The sequence below is a fragment of the Malurus melanocephalus genome, unplaced genomic scaffold (assembly GCF_030028575.1).
Source record: "Malurus melanocephalus ecotype Western Australia unplaced genomic scaffold, MMel_1.1 scaffold_552, whole genome shotgun sequence".
NCBI lineage: Eukaryota > Metazoa > Chordata > Aves > Passeriformes > Maluridae > Malurus > Malurus melanocephalus.
In genome coordinates, this window is record NW_026623784.1 from 22,438 (window position 1) to 41,882 (window position 19,445).

At 45.1% G+C, this 19,445-nt stretch overlaps 1 protein-coding gene across 1 annotated transcript; it reads right to left on the reverse strand.

The window, feature by feature from the left end:
• Positions 1-11: 11 nt before the first annotated feature.
• Positions 12-12,928, reverse strand: CUNH1orf167 (chromosome unknown C1orf167 homolog). Its single transcript, XM_057382148.1, has 19 exons — positions 12,825-12,928; positions 12,041-12,257; positions 11,688-11,863; positions 11,054-11,148; positions 10,525-10,711; positions 9,913-10,091; positions 9,428-9,614; positions 9,031-9,253; positions 8,286-8,455; positions 8,023-8,119; positions 7,482-7,624; positions 6,748-6,956; positions 5,861-6,005; positions 3,348-3,612; positions 2,675-2,783; positions 2,222-2,429; positions 1,993-2,128; positions 1,129-1,239; positions 12-423 (listed from the first exon to the last, which is right to left on the reverse strand). Exons 3-19 carry the CDS (start codon positions 11,750-11,752, stop codon positions 364-366), a joined length of 2,589 nt encoding a protein of 862 aa, XP_057238131.1. The 5' UTR covers positions 11,753-11,863; positions 12,041-12,257; positions 12,825-12,928; the 3' UTR covers positions 12-363.
• Positions 12,929-19,445: the final 6,517 nt, after the last annotated feature.

The window sequence follows — 19,445 nt, forward strand, 5'->3', positions numbered from 1 at the left end:
AAGGAAAAAACACTTAAATAAAAGCAAGGCCTGTAAGGTGTTTTTTTGACCTTTAATCAGAACTCCAGCAAAAACAGGAGCCAGGGGAGAAGAATGCAACCTCTCAACAACTAGGAGTMACTTCTCCATTTGTGTGGCTAAGGAGGTAGGATCCTTAAAGTCCTTTAAAAGAGGACCATTCACTAGGTACCATCTCTTTCTGGTTGTTCTTTGGCTGTCATCCTCCTGGCCTGCAGCACTGCTTTTATCGTAAGAGCAGAGAGTTCTCTTTCTTGACAGCACAGGACCAGCTCTTTGTTGTGACAGGAGCCTTATCCTCCATGTGCCCTGCAATGAGCAGCAGCTGCAGGCAGGCCCCTCCATTCAGCAGGATCCTTTGTCTTTGCGCTGGAATGCTGTGCGCTGCTGCCACCTTCCAAAGGCCTGAAAGAGGAAAGTGGACAAATCAAACACTCGAGTTRCCCTTGAGAGGCTGCTGCCAYTCTCACAGTACCTSTAACATAGCTTTCCCTCTAKCAATGGCTCTGCCAGCTACCTCACSCTTCACTCAAAACCAGTCCCTGTCACTCCTGAAGCCAGTAAGTGCATGMAGAGTACAAATCAAGGTGAGAGAAGAAAAACCAATGTTCCCTCTGCCCTCTAATTTGAGTACCTGCTCTGCCTCCTTAAAGAAGGACCTAATCATGCATGTATCTTTGAGAGGCTGGGAGAGGAGCAAACGGGATATGAGTTCTAAGGCTTTGCCTGCTGACTCAAATTCATAGTGATTTGCCTGCCCCTGGGTGCAAGTCAGCACAGTCCTCCTGCACCAATGTGAAGCCTGTTTCTTCCCTGAGTGGGCTCTCAAGAGGCAGGGGATTAGGGGATTAACATCACTAATAACAGCAGGGAAGGGGGCACACATCAGGGAAATTGACTCCTGACACAAAGCTTTGAAAAACACCCATAAATGAACCCATGTAAAGCTGGAAGCTGTTTCCCTTTTTTATTTGCAAGGTCCATTCCTTGATGTATTCAGCTTCTCCCTAAGAGAGTGCATTGTGCAGGGAGAGAGAGACAGGCAACACCAGTTGTCCCTTTGGGGTGTTTTTTGTACCACTGAGGTCCACTGAAGTCATAAATGCTTACCTGAGACAGAAGGCTCCTGGCTTCCTCTTCCAAAAGATTCTGCACGACGCAGCTTTGCAAGTATCTTTGTCTCCACACCCTCCATGCCTTTTCTATCAGCCGCTGCCGGTCCTGCCAGGAAAAGAGGCAGCACACATTAATTGGGCTCTGGCAGACAAATTACCTCACTTCCCTCCAGTCTCACCTTATTCCAGTTGCTTTCCCAGGTCCCTCTTCAATGGCTTTGCATTGGTAACAAACAGAGCTGACTAATAACAGAGCTCTTGCTCAACTACAGTCTCCTGCAGACAGTGTGGCTAATGAATTCACAGTACCCTGGGGAGAGGACAGTGCCCCATCGTGCTCCAGCACAGCCCCTCAACGATTATGGATGTGCTCACATTATACCGGCATCATCTTGTTACCTGGGTAGGTCAGAGCACATCTCACACAGCTAATGCCCAGGAACCAGGCAGAACATGGGGGTGAGCAGAAGGGAAAGCCAAATGATAGCTCTTGGTAAACTGTGGACACCAGTGGGAAAACAGGAACCAGTATCAGGAAAACAGATGAGGACAAAGATCATCATAATTGTTGTGAACATTTTGCACAGGCTACAGACAATCTACASAAAGCATCCTGTTTCAGCTTCCCATCTGTAAGGGCAAAGCACAATTAAAGCTGTGGATATGCCATTCTGTCAAGTTGGCAGTTCAAAAGGAACAATGGTAAAACTAGGCCCAGCAGCAAACCAGGATTTCTGGTGCACAYTGGTACTTGTTAAACCCCCAGGTCTCATCTCCCAGGATGTGTGGTAGGCTACAGGCAGAGCAGGCTTGCCCAGTAACAACCATCACTGCCACCCCCGTGGCACCAGACACTCACCAGCATCTGAGCCAGTACCACCACCCTGCTGGCTTCCCTCCACTGATGCCATCCTCTTGCCAGACGGCGCAGTCTCTTGTCATGCTGGCACCGGCGCAATACCACTGTGTGATGCCACCACCTCAGGTATTTCTTCCTGCAAAGGAGGCAGATAAGCTTTACCAGCTGTACAAGGGAGCCCTTCCCTGGTATCAGCAAGGGGAAGCCCAGAGTCCTCCACTCCACTTACCCAAGCCACTTTTTATCCCTCTCCTCCAAGTCTACCTCTGTTGTGTTCTCCTGGATCCTTGCATGTGCACGAGAGGGTCCTACCACATCAGGTGTCTCCAGCAGCCTTTCAGCCCTGTTTTGGTTCCTGTAGAACACCAGCCAGCGCTGGATGGCACTGGGAAAAAGTCCAGTTGGTGCTGAATCTTCTTCTCTGCCTCTTCTGCTTTCTAGGAAATGAAAGAGGAATCACACAGGAGCTAACCTTGGAGCTAGAGAGGGAGAGATCAGAGTTGCCATGAGCCCTTAGTCCTTTCACTCCTGAACACATAAGCAACCCACTGAGTTTGACTGCCATGAGCTCCTACTCCACAGAGGATTCAGTCATTTAGCTGGTAAACATTACGCCCCTTCCCTTCTCATTCATTTCCCACATGGCCCTCTGAAAGGAAGAGAGGAAGGAGAATCTTCTTACTCATGGACCAAGAAAGAGACATCTTCCTGCTTTTCCTTGCACCTATGAGGGTACTGCACTGTCGTAAGCACTGGGAAAAGGCAGCTGCTCTGGTCCAGTAGTTGCAGGCCTGTAAACAGCAACAGCACAGTGCAGCCAAGAGTAAACACAATGCACACCCACAGCAATCACACAAACCAACCTCAGATAGACAGGCTCGTAGCCCTGCAGGTAGTTTAATGTGCTAGACCTTAGGCTGGAAACTGCACAGATGAGATCCCAGCAGGACTGACTCAGCCTTTCCAAATCAATCGACCTCTTTGAAGTTTGCTAGCTGTGAGTCTTTTGAAAAAAGCTGCAACTGTGACAGCTCACTCTGCTCTGCAGGGACAGTGATTATCCCATCTTATCTTTGAGCAGAGAGGAAGGAGTGCTCTTATCTCTCTGGTCAAAATGTCCCCTTTCCTTATGGCTGTACTCCAGATGGTTGCTGCAATCAGTGCCAGATTATGGTGATGAAGTTGTGTGCACAGTGTGAAGAATTTCAAAGCAAGGACTAAGCAGTCACYACAAATCAAACCAGGTTCTTATACAAGCCTCATCACAGTATCTCAGTGCCTCACAACTCTGAGTCTTCATGAGGGAACAGGCAGTTAATAATAACTGTCTCATGGAGAACTTTATCTTCTCTTACTTGTTTGACAGTAGCCACAGATCCCAGCCGCAGGGCTTGCTGTCCTCTTGTAGCCACTCGCCAGCGGTGACAGGCTTTACCTGGAGAGGGCTCCTGCCACTTGTGGGTYCTCCCTTCTGGSACTYGTTCRGCTCTCAAGAGTCTGTCCCTCCACKTAGYAAAGCTCACAACCAGGAGACGGTGCTCTCTGATCCTTGTAAAATAAAAGAGGGCTTCGTGCTGCCTCAGTCTACATGCAGTGACCTGGGCCCAAGTGACAAGGCACCTGAAAAACAGTTACATGCACAGAAAGGCAGCAGATGCCCAAAGTCACAATTCCATGTCAGACCAAATTCCACCTTCTCACCCGCCCTGCAATRTCCCACATAAATGGTCAAAGCAAGCCAAAGTACATTCAACAAGAAAAAAGCCTGTTTCTATTATTCCTTCTGCAATCAAGATTTATGCATTGTTCTCCATACTACTTATTTTTCCAGTGCCTCATCTTTGGGAGATGGAAGTTCAGACTCTTCAACTAGAGTATCATTCTGCTGAAAACCTGCCCTTATTTTACTTCAAGTTCCCAGCACTGTTACCTCTCACATACTCAAAGTCCAGAAGAGTATCTGCTTCTCTCTGGCATTTTAGCATTTCCTCCCCTTCCAAGGCCTCTGCAAACTGAAATCAATCTTATACTATGCTTTTCCTTTGCCTACAGAACTGAAATCAATCTTATATTATGCTTTTCCTTTGCCTACAGAACAAATGCTTTTCCTAGGCTGCCTTGCCACTACACATAGTGGATCCTTCCAAAAAAACAAAAGGGGAAAGAATTTAATTAGTCAGTCTTCAGTCTTSCTCTGTGCTAGCAGCTGACCAGAAAGATGGTGCCTTATGAAGGCTTTTTCATCACAGAATGAGAATAAAACTGCTAAAATCTCCTTCAGCATGGAACCCAGCAGATTCCTGAAGTCTGCTTGCAGYATTTATGCAGCAGCTTGTTGTCAAGATTCAGATTTTGTTTCTTGGCTGTGACAAACTAAGGCCCTGTGTATGTGGGAGGTACAACTATAATCTTTATGGAGACAATTTTATTCCAATAAATCAACAACTTCAGGACTTACTATTACCAGCACTGTAAATCTGYACCCACAATAATTTCTCTGTGTTTTGCAGGCTGATACACAGGAGGCCAGTTTTCCTTCACAATCCAGAGAATCCAATCTGCTTTTAACTCCTGGCTTATCCTTTTGGTTCCTTGTTCCACTTGGACTTTCATTATGCAAATCACCCCACTGCACCATAGGGCAGAGGTGTAAATATCCTCTGCCTGGCAGGCTTCTTAGAAGATCAAGAGAAGCTATTGCAAGTTATCCTAGCATGAAAAATGCCCCCCTCAGAAGAGAAAAAGCTTAGYCTGTACCATATCCAGGTAAGAAATCAGAAGCACTCTCTCATCAAAGGAGACTCAGAAGGAAGATTAATGGTGGAGACAAACTTGACAGGAAGAAGCAACATTAGGGCTTCTGCCAAACACAATTCCCACCAGGGAGCCACACAGAGATTTGCAGAGGAAAATGCARTTTGGGTGGGGGATAAGTGCAGAGTCTAAACATCACAGCCACCAAAGTTTTATTGGGTTTTTAGTTGCTTTTTACTCTGCAGATCTTTGTGTCTTCTCAGGCTGAACATGYAATTCAAATGAAAATGTGCTAAAAAAAAACTGCACTTCTCACCTGGCATAAATAATCTTATTCATAATCTTATTCATTCTTATCCTCCTGAATTATTTCAGAGAAACACCTCAACAATCCTGGTTCACTACAGCTGGACACTCCTCTGAACTTCAGGCAGGCACAGCCTCATACATAAACCACAAACAAAACTGGTTTCAATGAGAAAGCCACTGAACACAATTAAGAGAGAAAAGAAATTAAATTCTTGTGTTTTCAGATCTGCAACATAAGACTCAAAATCAGAGTACAGCTTCACCTATATTGTAGTAACACCAAGATGAGTTGAATATCATGGCTCTCCCTTCATAAGCTTTATATTGCTTTCCTGTAAGAACATATTGAACTCAATTTTTCAAATTAAATTAAAATCAACACAGTGTCCAGAATCCTAAACGACTCAGGTTTGTAAACATCAGATCTCTGTAAGACCTCTGCCCACTATTCCTTTCAGCAAATACTGAAGTGAAAATAAGACTTTCAGTCTTTAAACTACACAAATTTGTCTGCATTTCTCCTTCACTTAGTGTACATAGACCATGCATAACTAATACTGAATACAAGTTCTGGAAAGAAAAGAATATTTGAACCAGAAAAATTAGGTGGGGCGTGAGGCTACGGGTAAGAGACCCCTTAATATAGACACACCCTCAAAGAAGTGCCCCTAAAAAAGCTCCATTTGCACACAAGCTATCCACACTTTCAAACCCAAGCCCTGCTTGGAATACAATGGACACTACTGCATAAATTGCTCTTCACAGAGAACTTCCCTTGGAAATGCTTTGAACGCAAGAAACAAACCTGTGCAGGAGACAACGTTCCCAGAATAAAACAGCATATTTCTGCTTCTTTGTTTGGTAATACCATGTCTGCAGGACCTGGCTCTTCTTCTCCTGGCAGCTCTGCTGAGCCCATTGCTGCTGCAGTTCTCCCAGAGCACGCTTCCCTAGGAAAGAGCACACCTTCCTGAGCTCAGCCCAGTGACTGTTTCTCCATTACACAGTTCAGACAAGAGCAAAGAATACACCTGCTGCAAACACCAAACGGGACCAAACTTGCTAAGATTTCTTGTCCTCTCTTTAGCAGCTAAAGAGACTTTTCAATTCACCCTATAGTTTTTGGTCTGCAAGGCAGAAAGACTTTCTTTTCTATTTTCCCTGCAAAGAATCACACATTGCTTCCACTCTTACCAGCAAGGCAGTTTTCCATTAAAATTTGGGAAGTTTTTCTTCCCTGGCACAGCCTAAGTATTTAGAGCATATGGAATTCCTTGAGAGATCAGGACTGTTAAGCCACCCTAAAAGATACACCCTGTTCTTGYTGAAGCAAAACCTGACTGCTGGGTCTGAGGAGACGTATTCAAACTTGGAATGCTGCACAGAACTCCATTTAACTCCCCAGCTRCTAAAATACACTGCTTGAACACTCTTTTGGCAGAGCAGGCAGAAGTGCCAAAGGAGCATTTTCCCTAATATAAAGCACTACAAAACAGCAGGGCACATGTCTTGCTGATATCCAGAAGAATGCAGTGACACATGCACCTATACTGACTCCTGGAGTAGTATGTGCCTTTCCAGAGGAGCAGTGCACAGAATTACAGCCAAAAGTGTGACTTTCTTCATCCCAACCATTTCCAGAGCATCCCTCTCCTATAGACACGAGTGCTGCAATGGGATGGGGTAACTCACTTTGCCAGCAGGAATGCCAATGCYGTAGAACATCAGCAGTCATCTGGTGAACGTGACACCTGAATCTCCGGTCAACTTCCAGTTTCTGGGCCAGTCTCCTTCTCCACAGGCTGAAAGCCATCTGGCAACAATGAACTTCATGTTTTAGGACTGCTGCTGCTTCTTGGTTCTTATTTTCCATGATCCAGTGGTGCCARCTGAGAAAGGCTCTGAGAAGGACAAAGGTTGGTGTACTGACTGTACAMACAACTCACAGAGATACAGACCCGTGTAACTGAAAATTTCACAATAAACATACACATGAGGGAGTTTTGGAAACACATCCCATCTGCTAACATCCTTTCCCCATTAAATGTCAGGGGAAATGATGGACAGGGCAAGTTGTTGGGAGTAAGGTGTTCTGTCCTGGCTGTGCCAAGTCTGTTGTGCACTTCAGCTTTGGAATCAGTAGAAAGCAAGGCCAGTTCAGTGGATAGGAAGTTACCAGGACTTGTTATCAGCAGATCTGGGCTTGCTCTAATTTGTGAGGCATCCCATTAAACAAGAAATTACAGTGTTCTAACATAACAATTTTGAAGCTGGAAAAACACCAAAATAAYRGGCTGCAAAACTCCAAGTGAAAACAAAAAATAAGATAAATAGAGGAGGAATTTTTCCCTTTTTTTTAAATTAAAACAAGTGTAAAGCTTTCAAAACAGAGAGTTTAGGAAACTTCTGGAAAGCACAATCCCTACCGAGACAGCCGAATGCGCCTGCAGTACTGCTTGGCTTTTACAAGATGTCGAGTTCGAGCTGACCAGACAATGAAGCACCTCTGCACACAGTATTTCTCTGCTTGCTGCCAGCAACTCTTCACCTCCTTGACAGAACTGCAGCCCTACAATCCAGAAAAGCAAAAAGGGCCTTGAACTGCTGTTATATCAGAGTTACTCCATATAGCTCTGCTGTCTCTTCTTGCCACTATGASTTATGTGATTGCCCAGCTCTGTTACTAATCCACACACCTCACACAAACACACAGACATGAGGGTCTAACACATCCCTTTTAAATCCTTGACACCTGCCCCATTTCCACGCAATGACAAATGGTAGGGAAGAGTTACTCTGAGAAAAGCCTCAATCTCCCAAATCTTCTGTTTGTGAGAGAAYAAAAAAGACAAAATAGCAGTGAGACCCTCCATATGCTGATATTGAAACCCAAAGGCTCTTTGCTAAATTTGGCTATGCAGAAAACACTTGTACACTGACATTTTACACAACACTTTCTAGCCTCACCTCTTCCCATGCAGAGTAACTGGTGAGAGGCTGGGAATTATTATCTGGACTCTGCAGCACCAAAGACTGGAACTGATTTCCCACAAACCAATTTTTTCTGCAAGACAAAAGTGCCAGGTGACAAGGGWAAGAAAGAAGGTGAAGTCCCCTGGAAAGATGTCGTGATGTGACATGAGGGATTATCCAGAAGGAAGGAATTCAGCCAGTCCAAACAAGGGGTCACTGATACCAGCATCCCAAAAAAAAAAAGGTCTCCAACTTACCCAGATCCAGGGAAGGAGGTCTGCAAGCACAGCTCCCCACCCAGCTCAGCTGGCAGTGCTGTGCACTGGTGGAGTTGCAGGAAAGAACYGTGACATGGCATGTGTGTGACATCCTCAGCAGTCAGAACGGAGGAGAAGCTGTGCTGGCTGCTGTCACTAAGACTGCATTCCTGCAGGTATAGAGGAAGGAACATGCTGTGAGGTGAGTGTCCTCACAGAGCAAGCACTCAGTTAACAGTTCTGACCATGCCATTTACCCCTCTTTTCAGCAAGAATTCAGGCAAATCCAGAATGCATCCAAAGGAACTGCAGGCTAGTAAGGACACCTATGGAGTGTGAACATGTAAGTGATGGGGAAGTTATTTCTATACTAGTAATTTCCATACTGAATGGAGAAATACATACATTTCTATACTGAGAAAAGGGGAAACGGGCATATGCACTCTCTCAGTGATGAGGCTCTTTATATCTCATCCTTTCCACCCTGCAGTCACAAAYAGAAGCAAGTGTACAAGGGATTTCACTAGCTCAGCACCTTCCCACATCTCTAAATGATGGAAAGCATGGACTTTACACTTTCAGACTAAACTTCAGCTTCAGGACCCCACAGATTCAGTGCTCTTCAGCACTAGATTTAAAGAACAGTTTGCTGACGAAAATACCATGCTGAAGCAGAAATATTCCCCTGAAAAGTCCCAGAAATCTAATACCTCAGAGCAGTCTGGATGCACCAAGACYGTCTCACCTTTTCCAATGAGCTTTGAGAGGTCAGAGTAGCTGGTGCACTGCTGTCAAAGCCAGATGATGTTGAGAGGTCCTCAGAAAACAGCATAGCAAGAGGTTCCTCATAGACAGCTTTATGTGAGTGCTTAGAACTTTGTTCAATTGTCTTCAGCTTGAGATACTTTTGGTGCCATAATTTCAGAGTTTTTCTGAGTTTATACTGCTCCAAAGTCTGAAAGAAAGAACTGAGAGAGAAGATATTGAGACAGTCAAGTGACAGAAGAACACCAGAAGGGGAGACTAGCACAGACATGATGGACAATAGATGGGGTAAAAGGGGTTCTTGCAAAAGGTTCAGAAAGTCAAATGGACACTACTAATGGGGAGAGGGYTCCAGGGACTGGCTCTTCTGCACTCACTCAGCTTTTTGATGCTCACATAGCCTCGTTTTCCACAGCACATATATTCTTTGCAGCTTCAGTTTTTGGCAGAAGTCATCAAAAGAGTAGCCTGTYTTCTCCAGAAACTGTCTCTCTTCARTCCATGATGGCTGACCTTCATGCTTCTTTGTCACACTCTTGTCAGYTACTGAGTTTATAACTGCTCCTTAATCAGTTACATAAAGGAACAAGAGATTGTTTYTCTCAAGGCATTCCAACTCAGYCCAGCCCAACCCTCAAACTGCCTCKTTTCAGCAAGGTTTAAGAGTTTCTGTTTGGTTTATGAAGTGCAGCAACAAATCTCCCTGTAGCTTCATTGACACACCCAGAACTAATCCTTTGCCCACTCTGGTTTGCTCATATCCTGAATCACCTGAGCCCCTCTGTTTTCAGTGCACAAGAAGAAGAAGAAGGAGCCTAAGCACCTCCAAAGCTTAGATTCTGCACAGAGACAAGATGCTCACCATAATACTGCTTCTGTTGTAGGAAGAGGTTCATCACTGCCTGCTTATCACCTCTTCTGACCTGCAGAATCTCCAACCACTTCTTGAAGTGTTTCCTCAGTGATACTGCTCTGAGATGGGCCAGGTTGCACCTGTAAAGTGCCTTCTGCTCAACACTCTCCTTCCATGTATTGAAGCACCTGAGAATACCAAAGGAAAATGTTTTGAAAAACACTTACACAAGCTGATGTGTCTTCCTGAGACTGGGTTTAGTTCAGGAAAGACAGACAGAAGCTGTCATCTCACGAGCTTCTCTTCATTTACTTCAGTAAAAAGCCACTGTCATGCTCAGAGCACATCAACACAGTGGCTGCTCTCGGGTTTGATTTTTCAGGACATCAAAAGTCAAGACCAWRARGTTTTGGCAGTGCACAGGGGGCAAKTCATAACATCTTTGGCCACAGCAGTTCCTTTTCATGTTTCTACCCTATTTTCATCTTTATTAACTCCTAAAACAAAAGAATAGGTGGCTTTAAGGTGGAACAACTATTACTGTCTGGGTTGGCTCTGTTATTCCTTGGACTTTCCCAGTGAACAAACTTTTCATGTGAAAAACAGACCTCATCAACTCACCGGGAGACCAAGTTTCTTTGGATTTGAGTTGTCAGTGTTAGAATCCGTTTCATTTCCAAGCTTTGGGAATGCCACTTCCAGAAAATGTTCCGTAGCTTCTTCTTTTCCAGCAGAGCACGGGCTTCCAAAAGCCTGACTTCCTCTTTGCTCAGCAGCTCCTTCTGCAGGCGCCAGAGTCTGAAAGCTGCTGTGTCGCAGGGCAGGAAGAGATTGACAGGAAGAGAAATAACAGAAGAACTTCAAAAAACTTAATGTCACAGAGCAAACAGTCCCTGGCTTAACTCCAAGTTGCCAGAGAAAGGACACCTTAGGAAGGCAACACATGCTGCAGCTGAATTCATACAACAAACAAAGCAAAAGTTGTATGACATGGTGAGCGGCCATCCTCCACCATCACAGATACTGGTCAAACTATTTGCAGGATCAGGTTCTGAAAGAGCTCAAAGCAACAAACAGGCACAAACAAAAAAACCTGGTGAAACAGTGATTTAACTCCAAGCTGTTCCAAGGTTATGGAAGATGTGCTTACCAGCCAGCTGTCTCATGTCTCTGATTGCTTCAGCTCTCCAGCAGAACTCATCTCTCCTCCTGTGACGAAGTCGTGTCCACAGTTCCCCCTCCATCCTGAAAGAGCCACAAGCATACCTTAACATCCAGCTGTCCAAAGAGGCACTCACGGAACATAATCCAGGGCTTTCCTCTCTCTTTTTGTGTCGACTTTTCTTCTGCCTTCAGAATCAGAAGGCTCAATAATAGGCTTTTCTTTTGACACGTCTATTGTCAAAATACTGCTATAGACTAGTGGAGTAGTATTGACTCACTCCACACACAGTAGACACACTGCTACTGCTAGAGACTGTAATATGGTGTCACTCCATTCTCATTTACAGCTGTATCACATATGCAGGTGATACCTGAAGCCAAGAATTAGTACAGAAGTATTTCTGTCAGACATCCGTATCAGACTGTAAATGCTAGTGCACAGAAGCTCWGAAATAGGGTTGTTTACTACTTAACACTGAACTACTAATTCTTGCAATGTTTATCCACAACAATACATTCAAGGACATGGAAAAAATTCTGCCATCATTTGAGAGAAAAAATTCCATGTTTGTAAACCACCCCTTGTCCAAGATAACAGAAAGTAAATGCTCTCTGCTTACCTACGAGCCTGCTCCACTTCCTTTGAGTATCCTGTTGTAAGCTGATGCTGAGCTGAGGTTGTCATAGCTGCTAATCTTCCTACTCCAAAAACCTTTGTTGATGAACTTTGGGTGTAAGAGTAAGGTTTGGGCTGCAGAGCTTCCTTCTTGCTCCGTTTTGYCACAGCTTCCTTCCACTGAAGAAGRAACCACRTGATTAGAACAAACTGCAGAYRGAATATTGGTACCAGGGGTCTGCATCACTGAATTTCACACAGGGTACTCCTTCCTCCTTCCTATCSAMACAGGATTTGTGCCTTCTCTGACYGCGYAGCAGAAAGTTCATGGCACTGCTGTCCCTAGCCAGTGCTYACCCTCTGGAAGCTGGCAGCTAGCAGAGTTGAAGTGTGTCTCTSCTGGGCCACCTCTAATTGTGTCCTCCTCTGGTGCACAGCCCACTGCAGAGCAGCAAGGCCCTTCCGAAGCAGCTGGTGTCTGTAACGCTGCCTGGCTGCCCTCTTCCGAAGGGTATGTCTCCTCCAAGTTTGGAAACACCTTGTAAGGATTTGTCTGTCACACAAGTGCCAGAAACTTAAAAACAAAAAACAGAGATGAGTTCCAGTTAACAGAAAGGAAAGTTAAATCAGCCYGGAGGTGGCAATCAGAGTTCAGCGACCAAGTTGTAAAGATGTTATTTCAAGTAATTCTCTCTAAAGAATGGAAAACCTGCAATCTCACAACAAATCAAGGAATCACGGTTGCTAAACTGATAGCAATGTCATTTACAACTTAACCACAAATTTGAATTCCATCTCATGGGTAAGTCTAGCTCTTGATCTTCACTAACTGTGCAATGAGCACACTGGAATGTGCTGCATTGAAGAGTTGCATTGATGGTACCAACCCTCCTTCATTGCTAGCAACAACCAAGGCTGAATTTAGAAGACAGAACTGAAAAGATACAGAAATTATTTTTTAGATCATGGTCCATTCTAAATGACAACCTTTTGGAAAGAAAAGGATGCAGCCCCTCAGCCAATCAAGGCAGATTAATGCAGGCTAAGTCCTAAACCCAAATGTTCCCAGGGACAAAGCTCCTTAGCCACTTTCCAGTTCTCCTCTGTTAACTACCAGCACACTCAAACAGAGTCTTTTTACCTTTCTTCATTCACCTTCAATGACCAGAAGCTGGTCTCTGAGATCTGCAAACAGACAAGAGACAGTAATTCACAATTATTCACATTGTTGCACTCTGTTGAAGAATTTGTGGCACGTATCACTTTGGATGGAGACCAGAGCCTCAAGGTCGTGTATTATGTCAGATGCCTTGGACACTGCTCCCACACCACTGYGCTGTGAATATTCTTACATACTTCAGACACAAAAAAGCACAAAAAGTCTCAAATCTCAGGGCCATGCAAAAATTCCCGAAGTAAAGACCAGTTTAATGCTTTCCCTCAGCATGCAGATCAGAGAACATTAACAGATATTTACATTCCCAAAACCAACCAAGTTGACAAGCTGGAAGAAGCACGTGAGATGGAAAGATGCATACTTCATTGGGATGAAGCAGGACTGTAAGAGAGGAGATTCTGGCCATTCAGTGACAGGAAAAAACTATAGGACAAGCATCCCCATCACTTGTACCTCAAGTCTGCACTTCCAGCAAGTAGCAGAAACAAGTAATGCCTGTGAACAGGGATGCTTTGCAGTGAGCACACCCTCACCTCTCTGGGCATAGTCTTCTGTGTCTGGCTCTCTTCTTCACAGCACTGTGGTTCTTTGGCATTCCTCTCCACAGAATATTCTTCAGACTGCTCAAGATTGGCATCAGCTTCCAAATTCMTCCAGATGCTTTGGCAGGAGTATTTGTTTCTCCCTCCTTCTCTGCTCATGTTCATACAGTCTACATCACAATATTCATCAAAGCCTTCTTCAGCCTGTGTACCCAAGGGGCTGGACTGGCTGCTGCCCACTACAGCCGTTCTTCTGGCTGCTCGTGGTCTGGAGCAGCACATCTCTTCTGACTCTTTGCTRCACTTAACACAAGAGTTGTTGACTTCTACAGATTTAACACTAAGCTGCTGGCCTGGTCTAAACTCCTTATCTCCAGGAGGAGAAGTGACATTCACACACACTTCCGTAGGAGTCCCATACATGGCTACACCAACATTCATCTGAGTCCCCCCCAGATCTGTCTCCAGTGACACCTGCAGACCCTCTGGATACAGACTGGMTGGAAGGTCTTTCTTTAAAGATTCAATACATGGAGACACCTTATTAGATGTCTCTTCTCCTTTAACAACCTTTTCAGGAAAATGACTTTTTCTGTGAACATAAAGACTACAAGTGTCCAGAGATGTCTTTACCAGGGACTGGCATCTATAGAAAGGGGACCAACTGATGGAGGAATTTGCTTTTGTATCCACTAGCCTGCCAGAGCCCACTCCAGAAGCAAGTGTTTGTGGTTGGATGCCACCTGAAATTTTGGTTCTCCACATGTTTGAGCCAATGTATTCATACCTGTGAGAGACAGAGAGAGGCTGAGCAGGACTGAAGTCCCTTGTCACTGCACTAAGGCTCCAGTCCTTAGCAAATGGGATGCCCCATTTCAATCTTGCCTGAGCAGCACTGTTTTTTACTGCAGCTAGTTGTTCTCCCATTGTCAGGACATTGGGACCTGAATAACTAGAAGCAAAGCATGAATGGCCAATGACTGGAGAAGAATCACGCTCCAGAGGGAGGGAGGCCCGTATCCCCATCAAAGCACTTTCTTGCTTAAGCCTCTGGACTGAACAGTACAAGCTAGAAGAAATCTGTGAGGATTGCAAAAGATACTGAAAGGACTCCAAATTAGATGGATCACGATTCCCCAGGGTCAGGGCTGAACTGTGACAATCATTCACACTTTCACTCGAGCAACTTGAAGAGAGACTCACCACTAATTCACACCTAAGAGGAAAATCAGCAGCATGAGATGACAAATGGGCATTGACCAGTAAAGGGTCCACAGAATCCATACAAGGTTGATGCTGTTGGTTTTCCACCGGGTAGTCACAATTCTTGTTCCTTCTTTCTGAATAGTGATGGTGGGCAGTGTGTATGGAGCAGCTATCAGCTGCCTTTGCYTCCTGATGGTGTTGTTGAGGAAAGTCAGTACTCTCACTCCTTCTTTCTAAACCATAAGCCTCAAGGTGCAAGTGCCTCTGGGGCAGATTCACTGACAAAGCAAGACAGGGACTCCTATGAGCCACACACTTAGAGCTGTGYTGCTGCAGCCTAGAGCACAGATTATTCTGCTGCAACAAGCAGAAACTGAAGAACTGGCTGGCAGTATCCGGGAATGGCTGAGAAGGACAGGAGAGATTAGTCTGTCTCAGACTGGGATCTCTTCCCATCTGACAGAGGTGCGGTACACAGCYAGCCCTGTGCTGCTGTCTCTGGGCTTACACCAAATGCTGCATCTCAGGCCAGGRATGAGAAATGTCTATGTGACTTCTAGTGCCCAAACACAGATCAAAATTCATGTTCTTCTGAAAGTTTCTTTGCTCTGAAGAAAAAGAAGAAGAAATATAAGCAAGGACTATGCGTACTTCCTATCTCATCTTGCCTAGTTTGCAAAAGTCTTTGGGTACAYTTTCCTTGTGAATGCCTTGTCTCTCATTCACCAGCCTCAGTCCTGAAAGTGTTACAGATACTACTCTCTTCCTGCCTTTCAGTGGACAATCATGTCTGGCAGAATAGGAATGACTGAAAGGGAATTATTCAGTTCTCAACAAAAACCTGGAAAACAAAGACTTCCAGCATTATGCACCTGCAGCCTCAGCAAGAATTTGTWGCTAGCAAGGCTGAGTTATCGTGCTGCAAAGACAAAGTAGTGTGTAGCAGCTTTTCCGGGATGCTTTCACCAGATCTACAAGACACCAATGAACAACAGATCTAAAATAAAATGTTTTCTGAGAAATCAGAGCCAACATGGTTACAGCTGGAGTGTAATGCTTACTCTTCATCACTSATGGGAAATCCAACTCAGATCTCCTCCACACTCATATCTTCTCCAGGGCTCATAGGAAATGTAGGGCCACGACTTAGGATCCTCTTTAACTGCTTTACAAGTGAAAATTCGTCCACATATCATGCTAGAGCTCTGCAAAGGTTCAAGGCTACACAGACTATTTGTTCTCGTCCACACTAAGGGATGAAACCATGTTTACATATCCAGAGAAGCTACACTGTCCCCTGATCTGGAAGACTTATAGCACAGCTGGGAGACCTAATTTGCAGTCTAGCCACTAAGTCTGATGGTTATACATATACAATTTATGCTGAGAATGGATTCTAAAGTTGCTGCTAACAGGTAAGTGCAATTTGAAAGGACTCTGCTTTCATTCCCTCTGATTTTAAAAGCAAGTTGTCAATCACTGTCATTCTAACCACTATTCTTTTTCACAGTCTCTTTTAAAAAAAATGAAAATGGTATTGGATAAAGACACACACATCTCTATCATCTTAAAACCCCCTAGTCAATCTGAGAAGAGACAGCAATGGCCTATGAAATCAATGCCCATTGTCTTTTTCAAACACACTCTAATCCCAGAAAGCCTCCTGTCAAATTGCACACTGTTTCCAAACTGTGTTTATCTCATTCWCTTCTAAGAGAGCATTTGAGGCTCAGTTGTCCCTGTTTGTAACAGCTCGCTTGTCCCTCTCACATGCAAACTCCTTCAGTAATCACCACAATCTGGGAAGCAAATACAGCCCCTAAAGCAGCAGGGGACAGTCAGGCAGTGTTGCAATTATCCCTGGGAACTGCTGTTACTGCCTTTCATACACCACCGAGGGTGCCACGAACGGAAAGATCCCATTATTTTTTCCAGACAAGTTGAAGTTGGCAACTACAGAGTGAACAGACAAAGCACAGCTGCCTTCCTTAGGGTGCCTATCACTGCATGAAGTATAACCACAAAATGCAGCGGACTGGTGTTCCATGGAAGCACTCCTTGCATCCCAGAAATAKCCAATCAACAAGCAATGTATCACAAAAGGGTGTTACAAAGGATTTAAATTGTAAAAGGACATAAACGCACCATGTTTTTCAGTGTTGTTTTGCTCTGTGAACACTCAAAACCTGGCTCTGGACTACATTATGTTCAAGAAACTGGACAGAATCTATTTTCTTGATAATAATCTATTTTCTTGATAACTTGTGATTTTTTTAGCTGTTTCAGTTCTTTGTGCTAGGTACCAGTTCTCAACACATCACCATGGTTATTTCAACTCACCTCACTCATTCCTAATTTCAGTCTCTTTGAGATCTGGAAGAAATAACATCCTTTCACAATATGTTTGTCTGCCTTCCAAAATTGCTACTCAGGACTTTAACATAACCACTTTTAAGCAGTAAGGTTAATCTCACTTATGAGCTTTCATGAAGTGCTTTTTTAAAACTTYATCTGAGGCCAAAAGAGCTACTCAAGGCAAACTGCACATTTTATGAACTGCAAAATCCATGACCAATGGATTTTATGTATTMGTTTTTATGATTCCAACGAAAACATTTAATGCATGCTTACTATATAAACACTTWGCAGCAACACACTAATGCATTAAAACCTGAAACAAATTCAACTCAGCAAATAAAAGTGAAGATGATAAAGTTATTTCTGTTGTTATAAGCAAAAGAAAGTAAACAGCACAGTTCATGAAAAGAAAATCAAGCTCCATTAAGCAAATGCCASTTCAGCAATACGTAACCATGCCAGACCCATAATAAACACATTCACGCCGCACACACAGTGCTTATTTCCCCATCCCTGCTGAAAAAGCTGATCTATTCCACATTTCAAGTAGGGGCCAGTGGTTACTCCRAGATCACACTTGAGTTGCCTTAGCAAGCTTTTCCCAAACAGTTTCAGAATTACAAACCAAACAAACCACCGCTGCCGCCGCATGAYAACATGAGCTCAACAGGCACACACAAGCGTTCTTCCCTCCCCAGCGCTTCCACCAAAGCATCCTCCGCTGTCCTGGGAGGTGAAACCCCTCAAATGTATCCCCAGCCCTGCTCAGCAACCCCGATGTCTCCACTTACTGCCGCCRAGAGGCACCGTTTGCCCCGCCGGGCCCCGGGGACTGACCGCAGCCGTCTGAGGCGGCATCTCCTCGGCGGCCACAACCAGCCCTCAGCCCCGCGCCCCGCGTCCGCTCCAGCTGGGGCTCCCTAAGCAGCTTATCCCCGCGATTAGCCGCTGACCGGAGCTGCAGATGGCCCGGGAAAGCCGCTCTGGGCCGTGGTTAATTAAAGCCGGGGAGAAGGGGGTTCGTCCCGGGCGGGAGCCGYGCTTGTCCCGGGCAGCGCCTCAGGACAGCCACCATGTCTCCCGCCTTCTCTGCCAGCCCTGAGGGGGGCACAGGCCCTGGGCGGGCCGGGCTCAGTCCTGGGGAGCTGTCCGGGCACAGCAGTACCCGAGAATTTTAAAAAACAAAGCAAAACCAGCATCGCACCTGTGTGGGTGAGGAGATGTCACTAAGAGCCCATGACAGTCCCGCGGTGAAGCCAGCGAGGCCATGCTCCAGTGCAGCGGCTCTGTGAAACCCCTGATGCACACCTGAACCAGGTACAAACGCTCTCTTCCTCCTCAGCCAGGAGAGAGGTCTGTTTTTAGCATCACCTCTGAGTTACTGCCCAAAATAGGTATCGTTGAGGCACTGTAAGCCAAGTGCTACTCCTGCCATGCTCTGCTCCCCAGAGCTCCCAAATGTACCGGCACAGCAGGACCCGAGAATTTTAAAAAAYAAAGCAAAACCAGCCGAATGGAGCATCACACCTGTGTGGGTAAGGAGATCTCACTAAGAGCCCACGACAGTCCCACGGTGAAGCCAGCGAGGCCATGCTCCAGCGCAGCGGCTATGTGAACCCCTGATGCACACCTTTGAACCAGGTACAAACGCTCTCTTCGTCCTCAGCCAGGAGAGAGGTCTGTTTTTAGCATCACCTCTGAGTTACTGCCCAAAATAGGTATAGTTGAGGCACTGTAAGCAGAGTGCTACTCCTGCCATGCTCTGCTCCCCAGAGCTCCCAAATGTACTGAGTTTTCCACAGAAAAACACATGGCAGGTCATCTAGATGGGTATTTCCAATGYACAAGAGCTGGGGAGACCTCCCTAGATATAGCTGACTGTGCTTACTTGCAAACCCCACAGCATTTAAAGCAGTGATTTCCATTCTGTCATCCATGGGTCTAGGTAAAAAACAACCCTGCGTATTTAAATGTGTTATTCAGGGATCTGTGCTGCCACTGTACACTTCTAAAGAGCTGAAAAAACCCATTTCCATAAAGGCTCTGCAATGCCACAAGTCCCAGCAATTTCTGCCTACTCTTTCCCCATTTGCTATCTAATCACAAGAACAGACCAATTCCTATATTGGTGCTCTATTATATATAAGCCTGTAAAATAAATGCACAACACTCCTTTCTGAGAGAGTAAAGACAACTATCACCCTTCTCCGGCATTTACCATGTGTGTGAACCAGGTATACCACGTCACTGTAGTGCTTGTGCAGCAGAGTAGAGGAAGTATCTGCTTATGTTTGAAGTGATCAAAGYTGGGAGAAAACTCCTTGGTTTTAAAAAAATACAAGTGGAATGGTTCTGGAGGTTAAAGCAAAGTTAACATGGGTCTTGGTTACTGAAGAATCAACACAGCAGCAGGTCTTGTCGAGACAAATGCAGTTGTAAAATAATAGATATAAACTTTGAAAATGAACTTGCTTCAGGA